Here is a 17,467-nt window from a genome sequence, read left to right on the forward strand (position 1 = left end):
ATAAACACTTAAAATTACTGTTAATTAGTAGGCATATCATATGCTGTTTCTGTCTTCTCTAAATCGTTGTCAAAATGTTTGATAAACAGGAAACGTTCTATTGTACGACACAAACAACAACAAGAAGACATTTTAATTATTTTTGACTTTGACCTACATAAAGCATTTGATGATGAATCACGAGTTCCTTTTGTCGGGAGAGAGTACAAATATTTTGTACAGAACATCTGTCTTAAACTGAGTGATGCAATAGTAATATGTCCAACTGTCTCACTTAAAAGAAAAAAGTTGTCCCTTCGGTGCGTCAGACTATGACGTCACTCGTAGGGTGAAAAATCATACGAGGCTAAGAGGGAGGGGTTTTAAGGGTTTGTTGTATTAGAATGAATGGTTCAAGGGGGTGGAGTAAACTCGCAATTACTACTACACCCGGCTACACGCTTCAGTAGAAACACGGGTTGATTCCAAAAGCAACGGTGTACACGAACAGGATCAGTTTATGTTTTAGTCGAGTCGATTTATTTTTCAAACTTTTGAGATAGCACTTAATAACTGGCTTCACAGGAAAGGTGTAAACGATTTTCAAATTTTAAAGCGAGATGGCAAAAGGAGAGGGAGCAGAGCAGTACACCAATACTAGCCTCTTACAAAAACCCAGCCCAGACGAAGTCAAATTGGCGAAGGTAAGATGCTGAAAATATAGTACGCTTTTTACTTATTTATTGTATACACAGTGAAATCGTTCAGATGGTTTTCTTGTTGGAGAGCCACGTAACCGGTAAACGCAGAAGTGTCATGTCAGGTTGAATTGGGCGCGCACGCCCTTCTGTGCCGCTTCGCGACGCCAAAATTACAGGCTTCGTATTATTATGAAGCATCGTTTGACTGCTTACACGCGAATCTGCTTCCTTTTTCTTCAGTACTGCGCCAAAGTTTGTGGTTTTGTCACGTTTCATTGCTGATTTGCATAGTAGACCGGTGTGAGGATTTGAATGGGAGCCGTTGGCTATATTCACTGCTGCTGCTGACTGACTGTTCTATTAATGTAACCTACGTGTTATTTGAGCCTAGCTTACAGTGTGCTTGATTAGTTTACCTTGAAACTATTTCGCATTACTTATATTTTATATAAATATATCATTTATTTATTTACAGCAGAGAGTTTCTAAAAAATATTCAGTGTAACAGTACCAAATCATTTCAGGCATAATTAGAACAAGAATCATTTGCCCACATCCCTAATAAAAGAAGGATAATGCAATGGAGTGAATTTTTTTTTCCATTTTTACATAAAATATGTTGTGCTCGATAGAAAATGATTCTACCCATCTAAGTTCATTTTATTAGAAGCCATTAAATATACACTTTGCATATTTAATTAGCTTTCTATATGCTCAAAATCAATTGTCAATTTAAAATTTTATCAATACAATAAAAATCATGACTATGATTTAGCGGATTGATCTTAAAGCAGAAGAAATAAAAAATAAATCTTTATCTCTCCCCAGCACATGCAAACAAACAGTTTAATTCATTTAAATGATTGCACACCTCCACCCAGCTTCATGCCAACACCAATACTGTGGTGAGAGCACCGATTTCACATCAATCAGTGGTCTGTCATCAACTCAAAATTGTAGATATAGTAATTATTCTAGCATTTCATCATCCAGATGTGTTTAGAATTTGGGTGTGTGCCACAAGGCATTAATCAATAGTTAAATTGACGGATCTAAGTCTAGACTCCACATGCACAGATGCCACATCATCAGAATGATTAATCCACACCACCTTAAATGTAAACAGTCATTTGGTTTATGAGGTTGATATGATTTCATTGCTGTAAAATATGATATGCTTTTATCGCTGGTAGATAAGCTAAATTAGTTGTATACTGTAGATTCTATGTCAAAAGACTTCCTGCTAACTAACTCTCTCTGCCCTAATTTTGTGTAAATGGTTACAGCGCAAACTTAAAATGATGCCTGACTGGAGTCTTAACGGTTGATTATCTCGCATACAAACCAAACTTATAGTATCGCAATTAAGTAATCCGTTATTATTGAAATTGTTAAATATATCACAGTTTAGAGTTTATTTACTTTCCTATACCTTCTCAGCAACTTTATTTACCCTAAGTGTTGGCATCCTAAGCAAACACAGCATGCAGTCCTGAATTAACAAAAGCCCCACTGACTCAATATACCACCAACAAGTGCTCTATTAACACCCTGAGTCTTTGGCAATGAACTGTTCCCCTTGTCCACCATTATAGCTCTGTCACACTGTATCCACGTCACTTGGACCTTCCAGACAGTAATCCAGTGTCTTCATTACATGACTTTGGAGTGTTAAAATCCTCTCAGTGTCCTTTAACATGAGCAGGGGGTTTTGTGGGAACAGTGTGCAAAAAAAGAGCAAAGCCTGTGACTTATAGTATGAACATTGCAGCTTTAATGATTTATTTTTGTACATGTGACTGACACTCAGCTGTTACTGACTGATGTATTTGGAGTCACCGAACTGATTGAAAATCACACCCACACTTGACTTGATAAATGAGAAAGGGAGTGGGCTCTTGTTCAACCCCCATGACGAGCTTAAATTTTTGCTGATCTTCCATGAGTTGATGTGGTGATGTTAATCAGAGAATGCTTTCTCGTATGATTGTGTTCAGTTGAATTTGTCTGCTCAAGGGCTCATATGTTGACCCAAATATAAGAATCTACATGTTTGAATGCCGAATGAGGCTACGTTTGGATTAGAATCAAATGGCAAGTCAAGCAGAAATGCGTAGTATTAGCATAATTGAAACAGATGCTTGAAACCCTAGCAATTCAACAATTTAAGCCAAATTACAGTATGTCTGGACAAAGTGTGCCTATTTACACCACAATTAGGTTAGTTTAGATCCGTGCTGAGACATGAGTAGGGCCAGACAGAATCTGCAGACATTTTGTGCAAATTTTGTAAAATAAATCTACGGATTTATGCGTAATTATTTTAAAAGTATCATAACTAAAAATGTAATATATGAAATCAAATAATACCTTTTTAACTTTTTCTTTAATGTTTACAATTCAAATCCAGTCCCTCATATAACATATCTACTAATAGACATAGTATTACTTTACAAACTGTATTCTAAATAAATCAAACAAACATTTTCATATCAGTCAATAATATTACTGAAATTTATTTAAATACTGTATTAATATCAATTTACCCACGTTTACACAAGTAAATACATAGACTCAATGATGGGCTAAATATATGTGGAAATCTGCAGATTTCTGCACAAAAAGATTCCGTGTGGGCCCAGACATGAGCAACTACTTTGACCTTATTGAATCGAGCATCCATGCTATATTGTGAATGTTTTTTATAGTGATTTCTTATTTCTTCTTTTTATAAATAGCATGAAACAAAGAGCCGGTTGTCGGTGTGCAGCAAGTTGTGTTATGCCATTGGAGGAGCACCATATCAGATAACAGGATGTGCAATTGGCTTCTTCCTTCAGATCTACTTGCTGGACGTTGCTTTGGTGAGTAGAGCTCTTTGATTTTATTTATTTATTTATTTTTTCTGACTGATGTTTTTTGTGTGCGTTTAAAAAAAGCTAATACTTTTAAAAACTTCTGTCTAACATGGCATTACAATGCATTTTTGTCAGCAAGCCCACATAGTTCTGTATAGTTTTGTAGCTAACACAGCAGAAACAAAACCTGCTTCTGTTCATAATGTTTTCTGTTATCTTCTTTTGAGTTTAAATAAATTGCCAGAGCATGCTCATTCTTCAATATTAGATCACAATATCACCAAACGCCCAAACATAAACCCACCCATAGACTCTCCCCTCTAGGAGATCTGGAAAGTAGTCAAAAGTGAAAAAAAAGAGATTGATTGAAAACTCTAGGTGTAAACAGCAATGTGTCTCCATTGGGAATCAGATTGCTGTAAAATGCATCTTGTGTAGGGTTTACACCTTATGCATTTTCATTGACCAATTGAATAAAAGAGGTGTTTTTTTTTGTGTGGTTGCATGCATTTGAATAACCACAGTTATTTACATTATGAAAGCAATCCGATCAAATGTGTTTTCAAAACATTCAGACCCTATTTACACTTGAATGCAGTGTGTGATTAGATTGCTGAAGACACATCTTAATACCAGGTGTCTAAGTGGTGTTGATGTCATTGTATTTTCTCATGAGTGTGTTTGCATTTGTCAAGCAGTAATAATAAGGCAGAAACAAAATATGTAGGTTGAAGATCAACATTTTTTGAACTTGACCTGTCTTGCCAAACCCCTTTAAAAAAAAAAAAAAATGTAAACGCCAGGCCCTTTCTCGTACGTTGAATTCATGGAAAGTGCCTCGTAACTGAAGATCAAGTTGACTTGTAGAATGTAGAATATGATTGCGATCCTCAGGGGGCAGTGGGTTTCTTTACACCCCCTGCTCGCATAGTCTGAGACCACAAGTACAGTCACAAAGGGGGAATTGTACTGGAAAATGAATCGTTTTTGCAAAGGTCTTTGGTGCCATTAACTTTTGTGGCTACTGTAGTCTTGGCAGGCTTATTGGCCAGATTAAAGAGTCTGAATAGGATTGTTTTAATAGCCTTCAGTGTTTATCATGTAACCACTGACTACAGAAGACAGGTTCCCAGTGTGTATTCTGCTAATGTGTTTAATCCCATAATTAACAGTTATTCCTACAATGCACAATGTCAGCATGAACCACTTGGTCTGTGCAACATTTCCTCCAGCAACTTTATAATTGTCATGTACTGCAAGTAAAGCCGTTTCAAAGGAGTAACTCCATTTGCTTGTCATGTGACTTATGATCTCGTGCGTTTCAAGGTCACTGGGCACCATGAGCCCTGTGTAAAACTTTGTTGTAGTTTACATGCTGCCTAGCCCTTTAGGCTGCTGTAAATGCATAGGTTTATTGTGGGAAGTCATATCTTTACCTGATATGAAGTGGTGTGCATCTTTTTTTTTATGACCAAAATGGATTGATTTCCTCCCAACCATGTATGGTAATAGTTCTAGTTTTTCCCCTTTTAATAAAGTAAAAAAAATAATATATATATATATATATATATATATATATTTATTAATTTGTCATTTGTTTGACATCAGTCCATTCTAATGCCAAATAAGCTTTTGAAAAATCTCACCCAGTGATCTCTAATGTTGTTGCTCTTTTCTCGATAGTTGGACCCATTCTATGCCTCCATCATCTTGTTTGTGGGTCGAGCATGGGATGCCGTCACAGACCCTACAGTGGGATTTCTTGTCAGTCGGACTCCATGGACAAGATTTGGACGAATGATGCCTTGGTATGTCCTTAAATTCTCCAATGCTTTGTTGTCCAGGCCTTGATGTTCAGAGCCATTTCTTACAGACTCATTGAAAAAGACTCTGAATTGTCTCGTTTAAGGGGCATGTTGCCTGTAGTAACAGCTTTGCCCTCTTAGGAAAATTGCTGTTTCACAATTCTACCCTTAAACGACCTCTTTTGTCAAATTTAAAATACATCCCAAATGAATCTCTCTGGTCCGTCACTTGCTTTGTCTTCTGACCTATTTCTCCATCGTTGTGAAATGTCAGGAGGTGTAGACTTTAAGTGGGAGAGCCAAGTATGTCTGGTGATGTTTCTAAGTGAGGGGACACATGGGGGGTCGAGAGACTGTGGATACACTACAGAAGCACTGCCTTTGGGCAATTTGCATTTTCAGTCAGCCAATCTGATTTGATTCTACATCACACGCATGAATAAACCAGTGACTATCAGTGTCCTGACAACAAGAAACATTTGCGAATAATTTGGTCTGTTGAATGGCTTCTCTAGTTTTGATAATATGTTGTTGTACTTATGATAAATAATTATTTAGAATTTAAAGCATTTCACTTAATTTGCTTCTGAAAGTGATAATACAAACAATTGGTAAGCAACGCATCGAACTAAACATGACATTTTTGAAGCAGAAACCTGTGAAACCTACTCTACTTTGTATCTACAACTTCAAAATCATCTCTAGTTTCAATGGCATATATTAAGGTAGAAGGTAGAAGTTTAATGTCACTTCTAGCAAAAATATTAGTCTAAATTTAGCTAATATTAATCTACCTGAAGTTGCCAATCAACTTTTTTTGAAGTCCTCAAATGCCATTTGACTGGAGGAACACAAATATGAGGAAAAAAACTTTTGACCCTTAACCATTTGCTTACTCACGCATTCTCTATAATGACAGTGATGCCTGTGGTTGTCTATATAATGACCAGGGTTGGTAGAAGCTTTGTTAAGCTTATACTGGAGGGAAAACAATTTGTACTGACAAATGAAGCAAATAACCAATATAAAGCTCTGAAAAAGCAGGTTTACTTTAGTTTCATAGGTCATATGATTTTTGCATTTGAAGAGTGTTTTGGCGACCATGCTTTCTTGAGTCCTCAGAAGTAGGAGGTCCCTCATTTGTATGAATAAGTGGAAAACCAGTCAGAGGAAGTGCTGGGAACTGGGGGTGGGTTGAGGGAAATGTGTGACTCCTTTCTAACTGGACAGGGTGCATGTAAAGGAATCTGGTAGAAGGCTGGTGAGAAAGTTATGCCCTATTAAGCTCAATTCAATGACATTGAATCTGAGCAAGAAGATTGTATTCTCTTGGGCGGGATCCATTAGAAGATCCCTAGTGAACGCCAGGTTTGTTCTGGGATGTCACATGGGGTTGTTGTTGGTGTAGTTGTCAGAACATGTGAGAATTAAAGGGATTTTTTTTTCTCTCCCTTGCGTATCCCCTTAGAGAATCATAGACCACAAGCCTGTATAATTGAATTTTCTCTGTACTTGATCACGCATATTATTAATAGTCATGTTATGATCAGTCCTGTAGGGCAATTCATTACAAAGGTTTATCAGTAGTGAAATTGCATACTCCTTTACTATAAAAGTCAATATTTGAACACTATTTCCTCATAAACCGCAAATGATTTTCTACAGATGTTAAGATTGAGAAGCCAAGATCATCTCTGATCTGCCTTAATCAGTGGAATATTTTCTGTCTTAAAGCAGCTTGTGAAGTGTAGATTGAGTTATCTGTAGTTTAGCAATGGCATGCATAACATGGCATTTGTCCTGCATTGAGCGCTCAGAAGGAAGACATTCCTTTTTTGTGCCACATGCTATGGGGGTTGAGAGAAATATGCAAATTCGTTGCAGCATGAGTGGTCCAACCCACAACACACCATCTCTGTTGTCCAATCAGAATGAGGGGAAGGCAGACTAAGCAAAGCCTCAAGTCTAATGGCGGCACACTGAGCGGTGGGGTTATTTTAGTTCAAATAGCTGGGTCTTGCGAGTAGAGTGAGATTTATTTGCTATTTCTAAATAGCTCCTAAATAGTAGCCCCTTTTTGCTAAATGTGCACTAAAACATGTGTTCAGTCAAGCCTTTACAATGACATGTTTAATGCAAACTGATAACAAATTGTTAATAAATAGCACATTGATAATAGATAGATCAAATAACCCTCTATCGACCAAATGCAGTCCTACATTGAGGCATGGATAGACATATATATTTAATTGATTTTTAAATATATTGTATAGTCATCATGTTCTTACAAAATAAACTAAAATATGGGTTGTTGGTCATTACTGATGACAAAGATTTAGATTTTTGTCATTTTTAGTTTTATCAGGATGTCTCTGTTGGTGGTTTCAGATGCACTTGAATAACCTTCGCTCCAACAAACTCGGTCCTTCCTTTACCTGTTAGGCTCGTTTACACTGATATTTGTTTAGTGCAGGCAAAGTCCTTTATTTAATCTAAGCTTGTTGTAAACATGCACTTTTTATTATGTTAATTGTAGTGTTGATATATTAAAAGTCAAAGTATATTACTTACATTGGTTAACTAATATAAAGAAACATGTACTATCCATAGTTATTATTTCAGTATTACACAATATTGGCAAATTCTGCCTGTGAATGTTGTAATTGAACATCTATATTGTTATTAGCTATTTTTAACAAAAAATAAATAAATGCAGTAAGAAATGTAGTGCTCCTTGATTATCTTAATGGATTATATTTTGCATTTTTAGACAATGCTGCAATTATAATGGATCATTTTTCTTTTTATAGAGCTTGAAATATTTGTGATGTGTCATTCTGATGTCATTCTTTAAGTGAATTAAATATTCTAGAGTTTTTAAATTTGAAAGTCCATGTGGAACTTAAACTTATTTTAGGTAAAAAAAAAATCTTGAAAATGTCTTAAGATGGGCAATGCTACACTTTTGAGTACTGCGGTCCTATTGGTAGCTGAAAGCATCATGGAATTAGCCAAAATGTTTGATAAATAAACAGCAAGGGGGTGGAGAGGGGTGTAAGGCTGAAAAAAGTGAATACAAACATTGATATTCTGAGTCAATCAGGGGACTTACTGTGAACTCTGATTCTGTGAAGATCTACTCTACAACTAACTGCCAAGTGAGGCTCCTTTCTCCATAAAATCAATAAAGCTAGGGTTTACTGCTCAGGTGGAAAGTCACTTTACCAGGAAAACAAATGCCATTCAGTTTCGTGACATAAAGTCTGACTGAAATCAGATTTCCTTGTACAGACATGACAGATAAGAGCACATGCTGTATTTCCACTTCAGCGTCCGCATTAGCCACCTAGGAGTCGTGCAGGTTTATGAACAAAGACAGGAAGTGATCCAGTCAATTTGCTTGTGACTCAATTTGTTGGGAAACTTATGATGACGTCTTGGCTTTTATAATAAAAAAGGGAAAGGATATGACATGCCTGGCACATGATGTGCTGTAAAACTTCACTTAGCACACCTCAACTATGTATGTTATCTGTTTCCCAAACATGCTAATCATCATGATTATCGTTTATACCATTCCACTAATGCCATCTCTTTTACTTTATGCAGGATTGTTTTGTCTACTCCATTTGCTGTACTTTGCTATTTCCTCATCTGGTACGTGCCCTCTGTTGACCAAGGGAAAGTTGTCTGGTATCTAATCTTCTACTGCTGCTTCCAAACATTACAGACAGTGAGTAATCTTATTTATGACATTATAAGTTGTTTCTTATTTGGCTTTGAGAACATTTCCTAACCTTTCTGTTTCTTAAAAAACAGTGCTTCCACGTGCCATACTCTGCTCTCACCATGTTCATCAGCACTGAACAGAAAGAAAGGGATTCGGCTACAGCTTACCGTGAGTTTTAAAGCATCTACAGCTAGTTGTGTTCTCTGTGACCGCTAGTTGTGTTTGCATGGCTAACCTTTTATCTCTTACCACAGGAATGACTGTTGAGGTTTTGGGCACACTCATAGGCACTGCTATTCAGGGTCAGATTGTGGGAATGGCCAATGCTCCCTGTATCAGCACTGAGATTGACCTGAACTCCACGGGTTTGGAGGTGGCTCCTGACGTCAACATCACTGACCCTCATGTTTCACTGCAAGACCTGGTAAGGCTTTTTTAAAGACAGGCTGTTAAAATTAATGTTTGTTTTTGTAATTTTTATTAAATGGTTTGTATCTTATGGGTTCCACAGAGAAATGCTTACATGATCGCATCTGGTGTCATCTGCGCCATCTATGTTGTCTGTGCTGTGGTCCTGTTCCTTGGTGTGAAAGAACAAAAGGGTAAGTGCTGATACTATTACAAAGACTACGTTTTTCTCTGCTTTTGAAGGATGACTTTTTAATATTTAACTTTTTTTTTTCTCGATAAATACAGTAATTCTTCAACATTCAGAAATATTTATAAAAAAGTGATTTGGTGCCCAAATATTTTTTATGGATACCATTTAAGGATATAATTGAAATGGAATTTTTTTTTACAATTCTAAATGTCTTCCATCAATTTCCATGATGAATAGAAGTATTAACCTAAACTTTTGAAATGCTAGTTTAGATCAAGCGTTTAGTCCACATCAATAATGTCTTATGGCTAAAAGATAACCAGATTAAACTTTTTTTTTTTTATGTAAAATTTACACAAAGTGGCCAAAAAATTGACAACTCATCCTGCGCTGAACATATTTGGTCAATTTAAATGTCTAAACAGCAGTCCTCATCATAACTCTATCTCAAACCTGACTAGTAAGTAGCGTAATGTTGCTTATGGCTGTAAAATTTCTATTGTTCTGTTAAAAAAAAAAAAGGGAAGTGGTTCCTTCAGTTTGCCCCAACCAACTGTGCCGTTTTGGTGGTGAATGTGTAACACTGCTTATCAGTCTCATGGGGCTCTTGCAGATGTGTTCTGGGCTTTTCCACACTGCTCGGGTTACTTTGAATCAGTAGTTGGCCCTTCAACAGAGCTCAGGTGGTCCCAGGGAAATGCCAGGGAAGAAGCTTAGCAGGGTTATTAGCTTTCACAGTACAGAGAGAGCTGTCTAAATGGAGCTTATGGTAAAAGAAGGTCATTATTGGCGTAAACTTTATTTTGGGCCAATTCAGCTGAAGCAAGCATGTCTATATTGTGGGAATGCAGTGGTGAAAGGCAAGCACAGTCTTGACTTCTTATCATGCCACATTTGTGGATTTATAATGCCAAAGGCGTAGAAATAAAATAGAACAAGCAATTAAACAACTTTTTTGTGTGTGTGTGGTTTTCATGTAATGCAACTCTGCAAGTTGTTTTGACGATCAGTGTGCACAAGTTCCCTTTCGTTTTCAGTAGGTTAACACCTAAAAATTGACGGGAATAACCAACAAGCCTATTGTTTGCCAAAGTACTCATTGCATTTGTTGTAGCAATTTTGATTGCCATTTGTTTGATCTAGTGCCATATTTCCATCTCATCTTGACTTTCTCTTCTTTTTCACAGACACATGCAGGGTGAGGACTGAGCCCATGTCATTTTTCCAGGGTATTTGCATGGTAATGGGTCACGGTCCTTATGCCAAGCTGGTCATGGGCTTCCTCTTCACCTCTCTGGCCTTTATGGTAAGTCCTCGTGCAAATAATTTAGGTTGAACTGTGGTCACAACCAGCTGTTAGACTGTTTAAACTGCAACCACCATGGATTAGCAGGACTGTTGACAGCACTATGGCCAATACTTTATTTGTTAGCTTTTCCAAAATTTTCCTTACTTTGTTGCTTATGTCTATGCACATTTCTTGCAGCTTCTGGAAGGAAACTTTGCTTTGTTCTGCATCTACAACCTTGGCTTCAGAAATGACTTCCAAAATGTCTTGCTTGTCATTATGGTGAGTAAAGCATTTTGATTGTGCTTTTTAATGCTAAAAGACTATTATTGAATGCTTCAGTGTAGAAAGGTTAACAATATACAGAGTACTGTCAACTAGATTATTGTTTGAGGGAGAGCAAAAGTTGTTCAAAAAACAAGATGAACAAGTTCATGTTCTTTTGTCCTTGTTCTGTGTGTTTAAACCCACATTCGATATGGAATTCATGTTCATAAAGAGGATTATTGTTGTCATGTAATACAACATTACTGTAGAGTTTTTTTTTTCTTTCTGACTACAGTAATCCTGAGGGAGATGTAATGAATAGAATGTTTTTAGACATTGAAAATATGACACCAAGCCAACATTCTCATATTGTTGTCAGGAAGGTGTGTTGGCATTCTTGTTGGCAGTCTGCGCTTATACAGAGATACTGATTTTGAAATCAAATCTTTGTCAGTGAATCGCTTGCATGCCTTATCTATCCTAAATCTGGAAAGATAGAACAGTACAAAAAACAGAGCATGTATTTAGATTGAGGTCATGGCTTTGATTCTCAAAAATGGCACATATAAATACAATTAAAATGTTTGAGAATTTTGCATTAATGTTATTTGAAAAAAGTATTTATTATGATTCTGATTTTCTTTCAGATAATTTGACCTATGTAATGTTGTGCTTGTAGTTTTTTGTCAAATACTTTAATTTCAAAGTGATTATCATTTTCCAGGGTAAAGGTATAGTTCACCCCAAAATGAAAATTTACCCACCATTATGATGTGGTTTCAAACCTTTGAGTTTCCTTTTTCTGTTGAACACAAAAGAGGATACTTATACTCCTCTCTATTCATACACTGACCTTCATACTTGGGGAAAAATATACCTATCGGTTTCCAGCATTCTTCAAAATGTCATCTTTTGTGTTTAACAGAAGAAAGAAGCTCAAGTAGGTCATTTTTAGGTGAACTATCTCTTTAAATGTTATTGTGTCAACCTGAATAAAACTTTCAGAGAAAATGTCCCTTTTTGTCCTTCACACTCTTACAGAATTTCTCATTGAGCCGCTTCTATTTTAATTTCCTCTATTTTAGCTCTCCGCCACACTTGCTATCCCATTTTGGCAATGGTTCCTCACGAAATTTGGCAAGAAAACCGCAGTGTATATTGGGACTACAGTAAGTATTGGCAGTGGCACACTTTTAAACGTTCAGTTAAACTGACCATCAGCGTTTGTCATCTAAATCCTGTTTATGATTCCAGTTACTGATGTTTTATGGTCTCTTTGCAGTCTGTGGTGCCTTTCCTGATCTCCGTAGTCTTGGTGCCAAGCAGTCTTGCTGTGACTTACATTGCGTCGTTTGCTGCTGGAGTGAGTGTAGCAGCAGCTTTCCTCTTGCCATGGTAAATATCCAGCAACAACAAAGAAAATGTGCGCCTTCGAAATTGATGCACTTGTATTCATGTGTGTCTTCCTATGTCCTCAGGTCCATGCTTCCCGACGTTGTAGATGATTTTAAAGTCCAAAATCCTGAATCTCAAGGCCATGAAGCCATCTTCTACTCCTTCTATGTGTTCTTCACCAAGTTTGCATCTGGAGTTTCTTTGGGGGTCTCGACTCTTAGTCTTGAGTAAGTTTACACTACTAACTATAAGGGTGGCACTGGCCAACTTGTTTTGTTTGAGAAGAACAATTCTAAATATTTATCCCCATTCTCGCATATTGTATTGTAAAATTATATACTTTAATTCACGAGTCAATGAGGTCTTTTAACGTTGGATTATAGTCTGCATGATCCAATAAGCCTGGATTTGTGTTCTACTGTATGAGAATCAGTCTGGCCTCCTGACCTGCAGATATAATGCGATTAACACTTCTCTCATGGGTCTTTTGAGTTTGTAGACCGTGACCATGCAGGACAGTGTTTCATGTGAGATTCATTGATCAGTCACGAGGCTGGATTTAACGTGCTAATCTTTTTATTTCTTGCTCTTTGAAACAGTTTCGCTGGCTATGTGACGAGAGGTTGCACGCAACCCGGTGAAGTCAAGTTAACCTTGAAAATCCTGGTGTCTGCTGCTCCCATAGTCTTGATCATTATCGGACTGCTAATATTCATCTCTTATCCCATCAATGAGGAAAAGCGACAAGGCAACCGCAAACTGCTTAATGAACAAAGGTAAATGCACCTACTTACTGTCTGAAGCCCAAATTGTACTTCACTTTTTATCAAGGATGTTAGTTTAACACTCTAATTGAATTATTCATGGAAAACCTAACATGCAGACCCACCATCTTACATTTGAAATGATTGATTATTCATAAACGTGATGCAGGACAATGATTCACTAATATATTTATGTTCCTACAATTCAAGATATTAAAGCAAAAATGCCCATTATTAGTTTTTGTCCCCTATTTGAATTGTATAATTCAGTGGACCCTTTTCACAAGACTTATTTAATGCTCATCAGCATCTTAAATCCTCAAAAGTTTTTCATGTTTAGATAAAAAAAGAATGTATGTACATTTATAAAGCTATACGTTGTATTATATCATCCTTGCATCAAATTACAAAAGAAAACAAATTACAGCTTATGTGAGGTGTTTGTAATGCAGCATCTATGGGCAAGACAGTAAATTTTACATGTTTTCTCTCCTCTGGCTGCCGTCATCAGTCTCACACAATTTATTTTTTTTTCTAAAAGTTCTGGATTTCTCATTTTCATTTTAGTTATTTGATCAGATTGGAATGTGAAACATGTATTTATGGTACTTTCACATTCATTTCTCTATGTAAATCCAACTATGACATGAATTCCACTGCTGAGAAACACGGAAATGTGAAAAAGATCTGTTATGCCACACAGGCCAAAAACTCAGTTTTGTTTTGAAAGAGCATGAGTGCAAATGTCATATTAATTTTATACAGTAGTTCTAATACAATAATGAACAACTGGTACGAGGCAAAATCCTCTGAGTAAAATTTACTCAATTTAGATAGTATTTGATCCTTCTCTAAATTGAGTTACTCAAATTAATGAAAGGATTAATTAGGTGTTGATTGAGCACTGATGGTGAACGCCTGCTGTTAATATGCAGAAATACAGAAAAGAAACCTAAACCTACAACTAATTTCAGTCACAGCCTTAAAAGAAATCAGCTGAAATTTAATGCATTAAATCTCTCAAAATCTCAGCAGAGGATCTACTCGATCAATAAGCAACTCCACAAACAGCGACTTATTCTCAACCCGTTTGTCTTTATTTAAAGAGGGACCAAATACTCTCTGAACTGAGTACATTTTACTCAGAGGATTTTGCTTTGTAACAACAAAAATAATGGCCATACTTTTTGATGAGTGTGAGATTGAGAGAACTAAAAGATATTTGCATGTTTCGAATAAAGCACTGCAAAGTCATTCTCTGTGCATGCTCATTTCCTTTTAGATGAAGAGGAATGTTTGTAATGTGCATGTCAAGTAACAGTGCTACACTGTGTTCAACTGTATACTAGCTTTTACTGTAAAACAAAGTATATGTCGGGCTTCCATTCTTCCAGTCACATGTCTTGCTTAACTTGAGCCTGCTCAACATTCTCAAAACTGTAAATTCAAACGTTTAAATCTGATTAGTAGCATTCTTGTTTTTTGGGGGGGCTGTGATTCTTTAATTTTGCCTAACTCTGACCTGTGTGGCTCTTTTACAGAGAAAACGAGATGGATTCAGAAACGGACTCCACTGAGCTCAATGTGGTTTAATACCACCAAAAACCCTGGACGGGACATTGTGCCATTTGAGTTGGACCAACAGAGCTGGAACAAACCAGAGCGAATACTCTGAACCAACCATGCCTTGTGGCTGAAATCTTCCAGCATCATCACAAATATGGATCAACTGGAAACATAGCCTGTGCCAGCTCAAGCTCAATGTGCCTTGCCATTTTCAGTTGCAAGAACTATTATGGAGTCGGCTTGTACGTGTTGCCAGGATTTGTCCTGCTTACTGGTTAAAAACAAAAAAAGCCAGCTTTTGAAAAGCACACATCTATATACTGCACTAAGAAAATGACGAGGTGGGACATATCTACCTTTTAGATGAGACTTGAAACATTTACAAAGGTTTTTAGGTGCTAAAACCAAAAATGCTTTTCAATCTGATTTGAAAAGTGCATTTTGGAAGGAATATCTGTGAACTGTACACTACAATGTTTGTATGTAATTTAATATTTATAAATGCTTTTGTGCTTCTAACTAAATGAGCATACTTGAAACCATGACACCAAGTGGGGTTTGATTACATCAAACTGTAGTATTGCACACAAAGTTACCACCTTTTTCTTCTTGTATTACTTTCCTTTTCATCTTCGTGGGGCGTACAGAGGGATGTGCTGAGGGAAAAGTGTACAAATTTGATCCCTCAACACCTTCCAATTAGATCGATCAATATCCACTAAAGTACTGCTGAGGCTTTAAATTAGATGAACGCCATCAGAATGTGTGGGCTAGAAATGTATGATTATTCCTTCTGGTGAGAGGTGAAGATTATTTAAGTATTTATTACTTTTCTTTTAAATCATATGTTGATTTGATTGTCTTTTTCTCTCATCTTCCTTAATTTATCTTGTTTAAGGGCCTGTCACATAAAATAAGGGCAATTAGGGTAGAGCTGTCACTGCTGAATTATATCTATTATGCCATTAATTCCTATGGAACAGCCAACCAGTGTGTTTACAGGTGACACTACTGTTTGTTTAGGTGTTAAATGTATTTGATTTCTGGTCTGATCGTTTTGATTCACCGTCTAGTCTAGTGCTTTTATTATTGTATAGTATTAATGTTGGTTCTCAGCCTGTAACTAAGTGTCAAAGATCTGAATGCCAAGTGTTCCCTACAAATGTGTACGTGCTGTGAAATATGTACATAAACCTGTTTTCATTTTCTATCTTTTGGGGGAAAATGGAATTATTTGTAAATAACATTTGTGTATATACGAGTGTTGTATGTTATACATATGTACATTTGATGCACATTGAACTCGCATCAGTGCAGTTTTTTTGCATGTTTCTGATTAATACTGTTTTCTAACATGTCAGTTTTGTATTGATGCAGTAACTGTGACATTTCGATTGCTCTCATTAACCCCAGTTTGTGGTTATCTGTCAAGATTTCCGCATTCTGATATCAAAAATACAGTTATTGTAAATAATAAATGTGCTGATGTTTGTACATAGATTTTATATATATATATATATATATTTTGGATGGAATCCTAAATGTGTGTGTGCGTGTGTGTGTGTAGTTATTTAAAAGAAACAATGGAAATAGTCGTTAATAAATGGTAATTGATATTAAAAGATCATTGTGTCTTTTCTAATTTTCCACCTATACAATTTCAAAACGCTTAAGAAATAACATGAATAAATTAGTTTTCTATCTATCTATCTATCTATCTATCTATCTATCTGTCTATCTATTTACTGTCTATCTGTCTGTATCTATCTATCTATCTATCTATCTATCTATCTATCTATCTATCTATCTATCTATCTATCTCTATTTTCTATCTATCTATCTATCTATCTATCTATCTATCTATCTATCTATCTATCTATCTATCTATCTATCTATCTATCTATCTATCTATCTATCTAATTCTAGACAGATAAACTTGTATTATTTATTACTGCGGTAATGATTAATTCATTTATTGATTGGCTGAATAAAAATATAATAAATGTTTGGCATATATTCTTATTTTTAATATTTGACACGATACTAGATGGTGTATAGTACACATTCAGTTTTTATATAATGACATAAAATAACATTTTATATTCGTAAAAGTAAATGGCGTTATACAAACCTGTTTGAGCGGGAAAGATATACGCTTTTTTAGGTTACCGGCGACGACATTTTAGAAACAAACTAGGCCCTCCTGTCATTTTATCAATATTAATTTTTAAAACAGAACGAAGACTGGTACTGAGTCTGTCAGTATGAACTAAAAAGTTTATTAAATATTAAAAAGCAATATATTAAAAAAAGTTCCCTTAGAGTTGGGGCGCCTCCTGGAGGAGAAAATTCGACAGCAGCTTAATGATCGTCCCTCGATTACTCGTCCTGCTGATGATTGCTCGACAATTTATTGTTCAGAGCTGATGCAATACTGCCATTACAAGGCAAAATATGTTAAAAACTGTTATATAATACGTATTTAAGTGCATTTATAAAATTATAAATAATTA

The 17,467-nt window shown here is 36.1% G+C and overlaps 1 protein-coding gene across 2 annotated transcripts; it reads left to right on the plus strand.

Moving 5' to 3' along the window:
* Positions 1-387: 387 nt before the first annotated feature.
* mfsd2ab (MFSD2 lysolipid transporter A, lysophospholipid b) lies at positions 388-16,578 on the plus strand. 2 transcript variants are annotated; one of them, NM_001003570.2, is given in 14 exon segments: positions 388-683; positions 3,419-3,544; positions 5,222-5,346; positions 8,953-9,076; positions 9,163-9,241; positions 9,328-9,497; positions 9,585-9,675; positions 10,862-10,980; positions 11,161-11,244; positions 12,315-12,398; positions 12,512-12,624; positions 12,708-12,851; positions 13,224-13,400; positions 14,930-16,578. In NM_001003570.2, coding segments are annotated over 14 exon segments (1,572 nt in total). In that variant the 5' UTR covers positions 388-599; the 3' UTR covers positions 14,982-16,578.
* The last annotated feature ends 889 nt before the right edge of the window (positions 16,579-17,467 follow it).

Source organism: Danio rerio, chromosome 19 (genome assembly GCF_049306965.1).
Source record: "Danio rerio strain Tuebingen ecotype United States chromosome 19, GRCz12tu, whole genome shotgun sequence".
Taxonomy (NCBI): domain Eukaryota; kingdom Metazoa; phylum Chordata; class Actinopteri; order Cypriniformes; family Danionidae; genus Danio; species Danio rerio.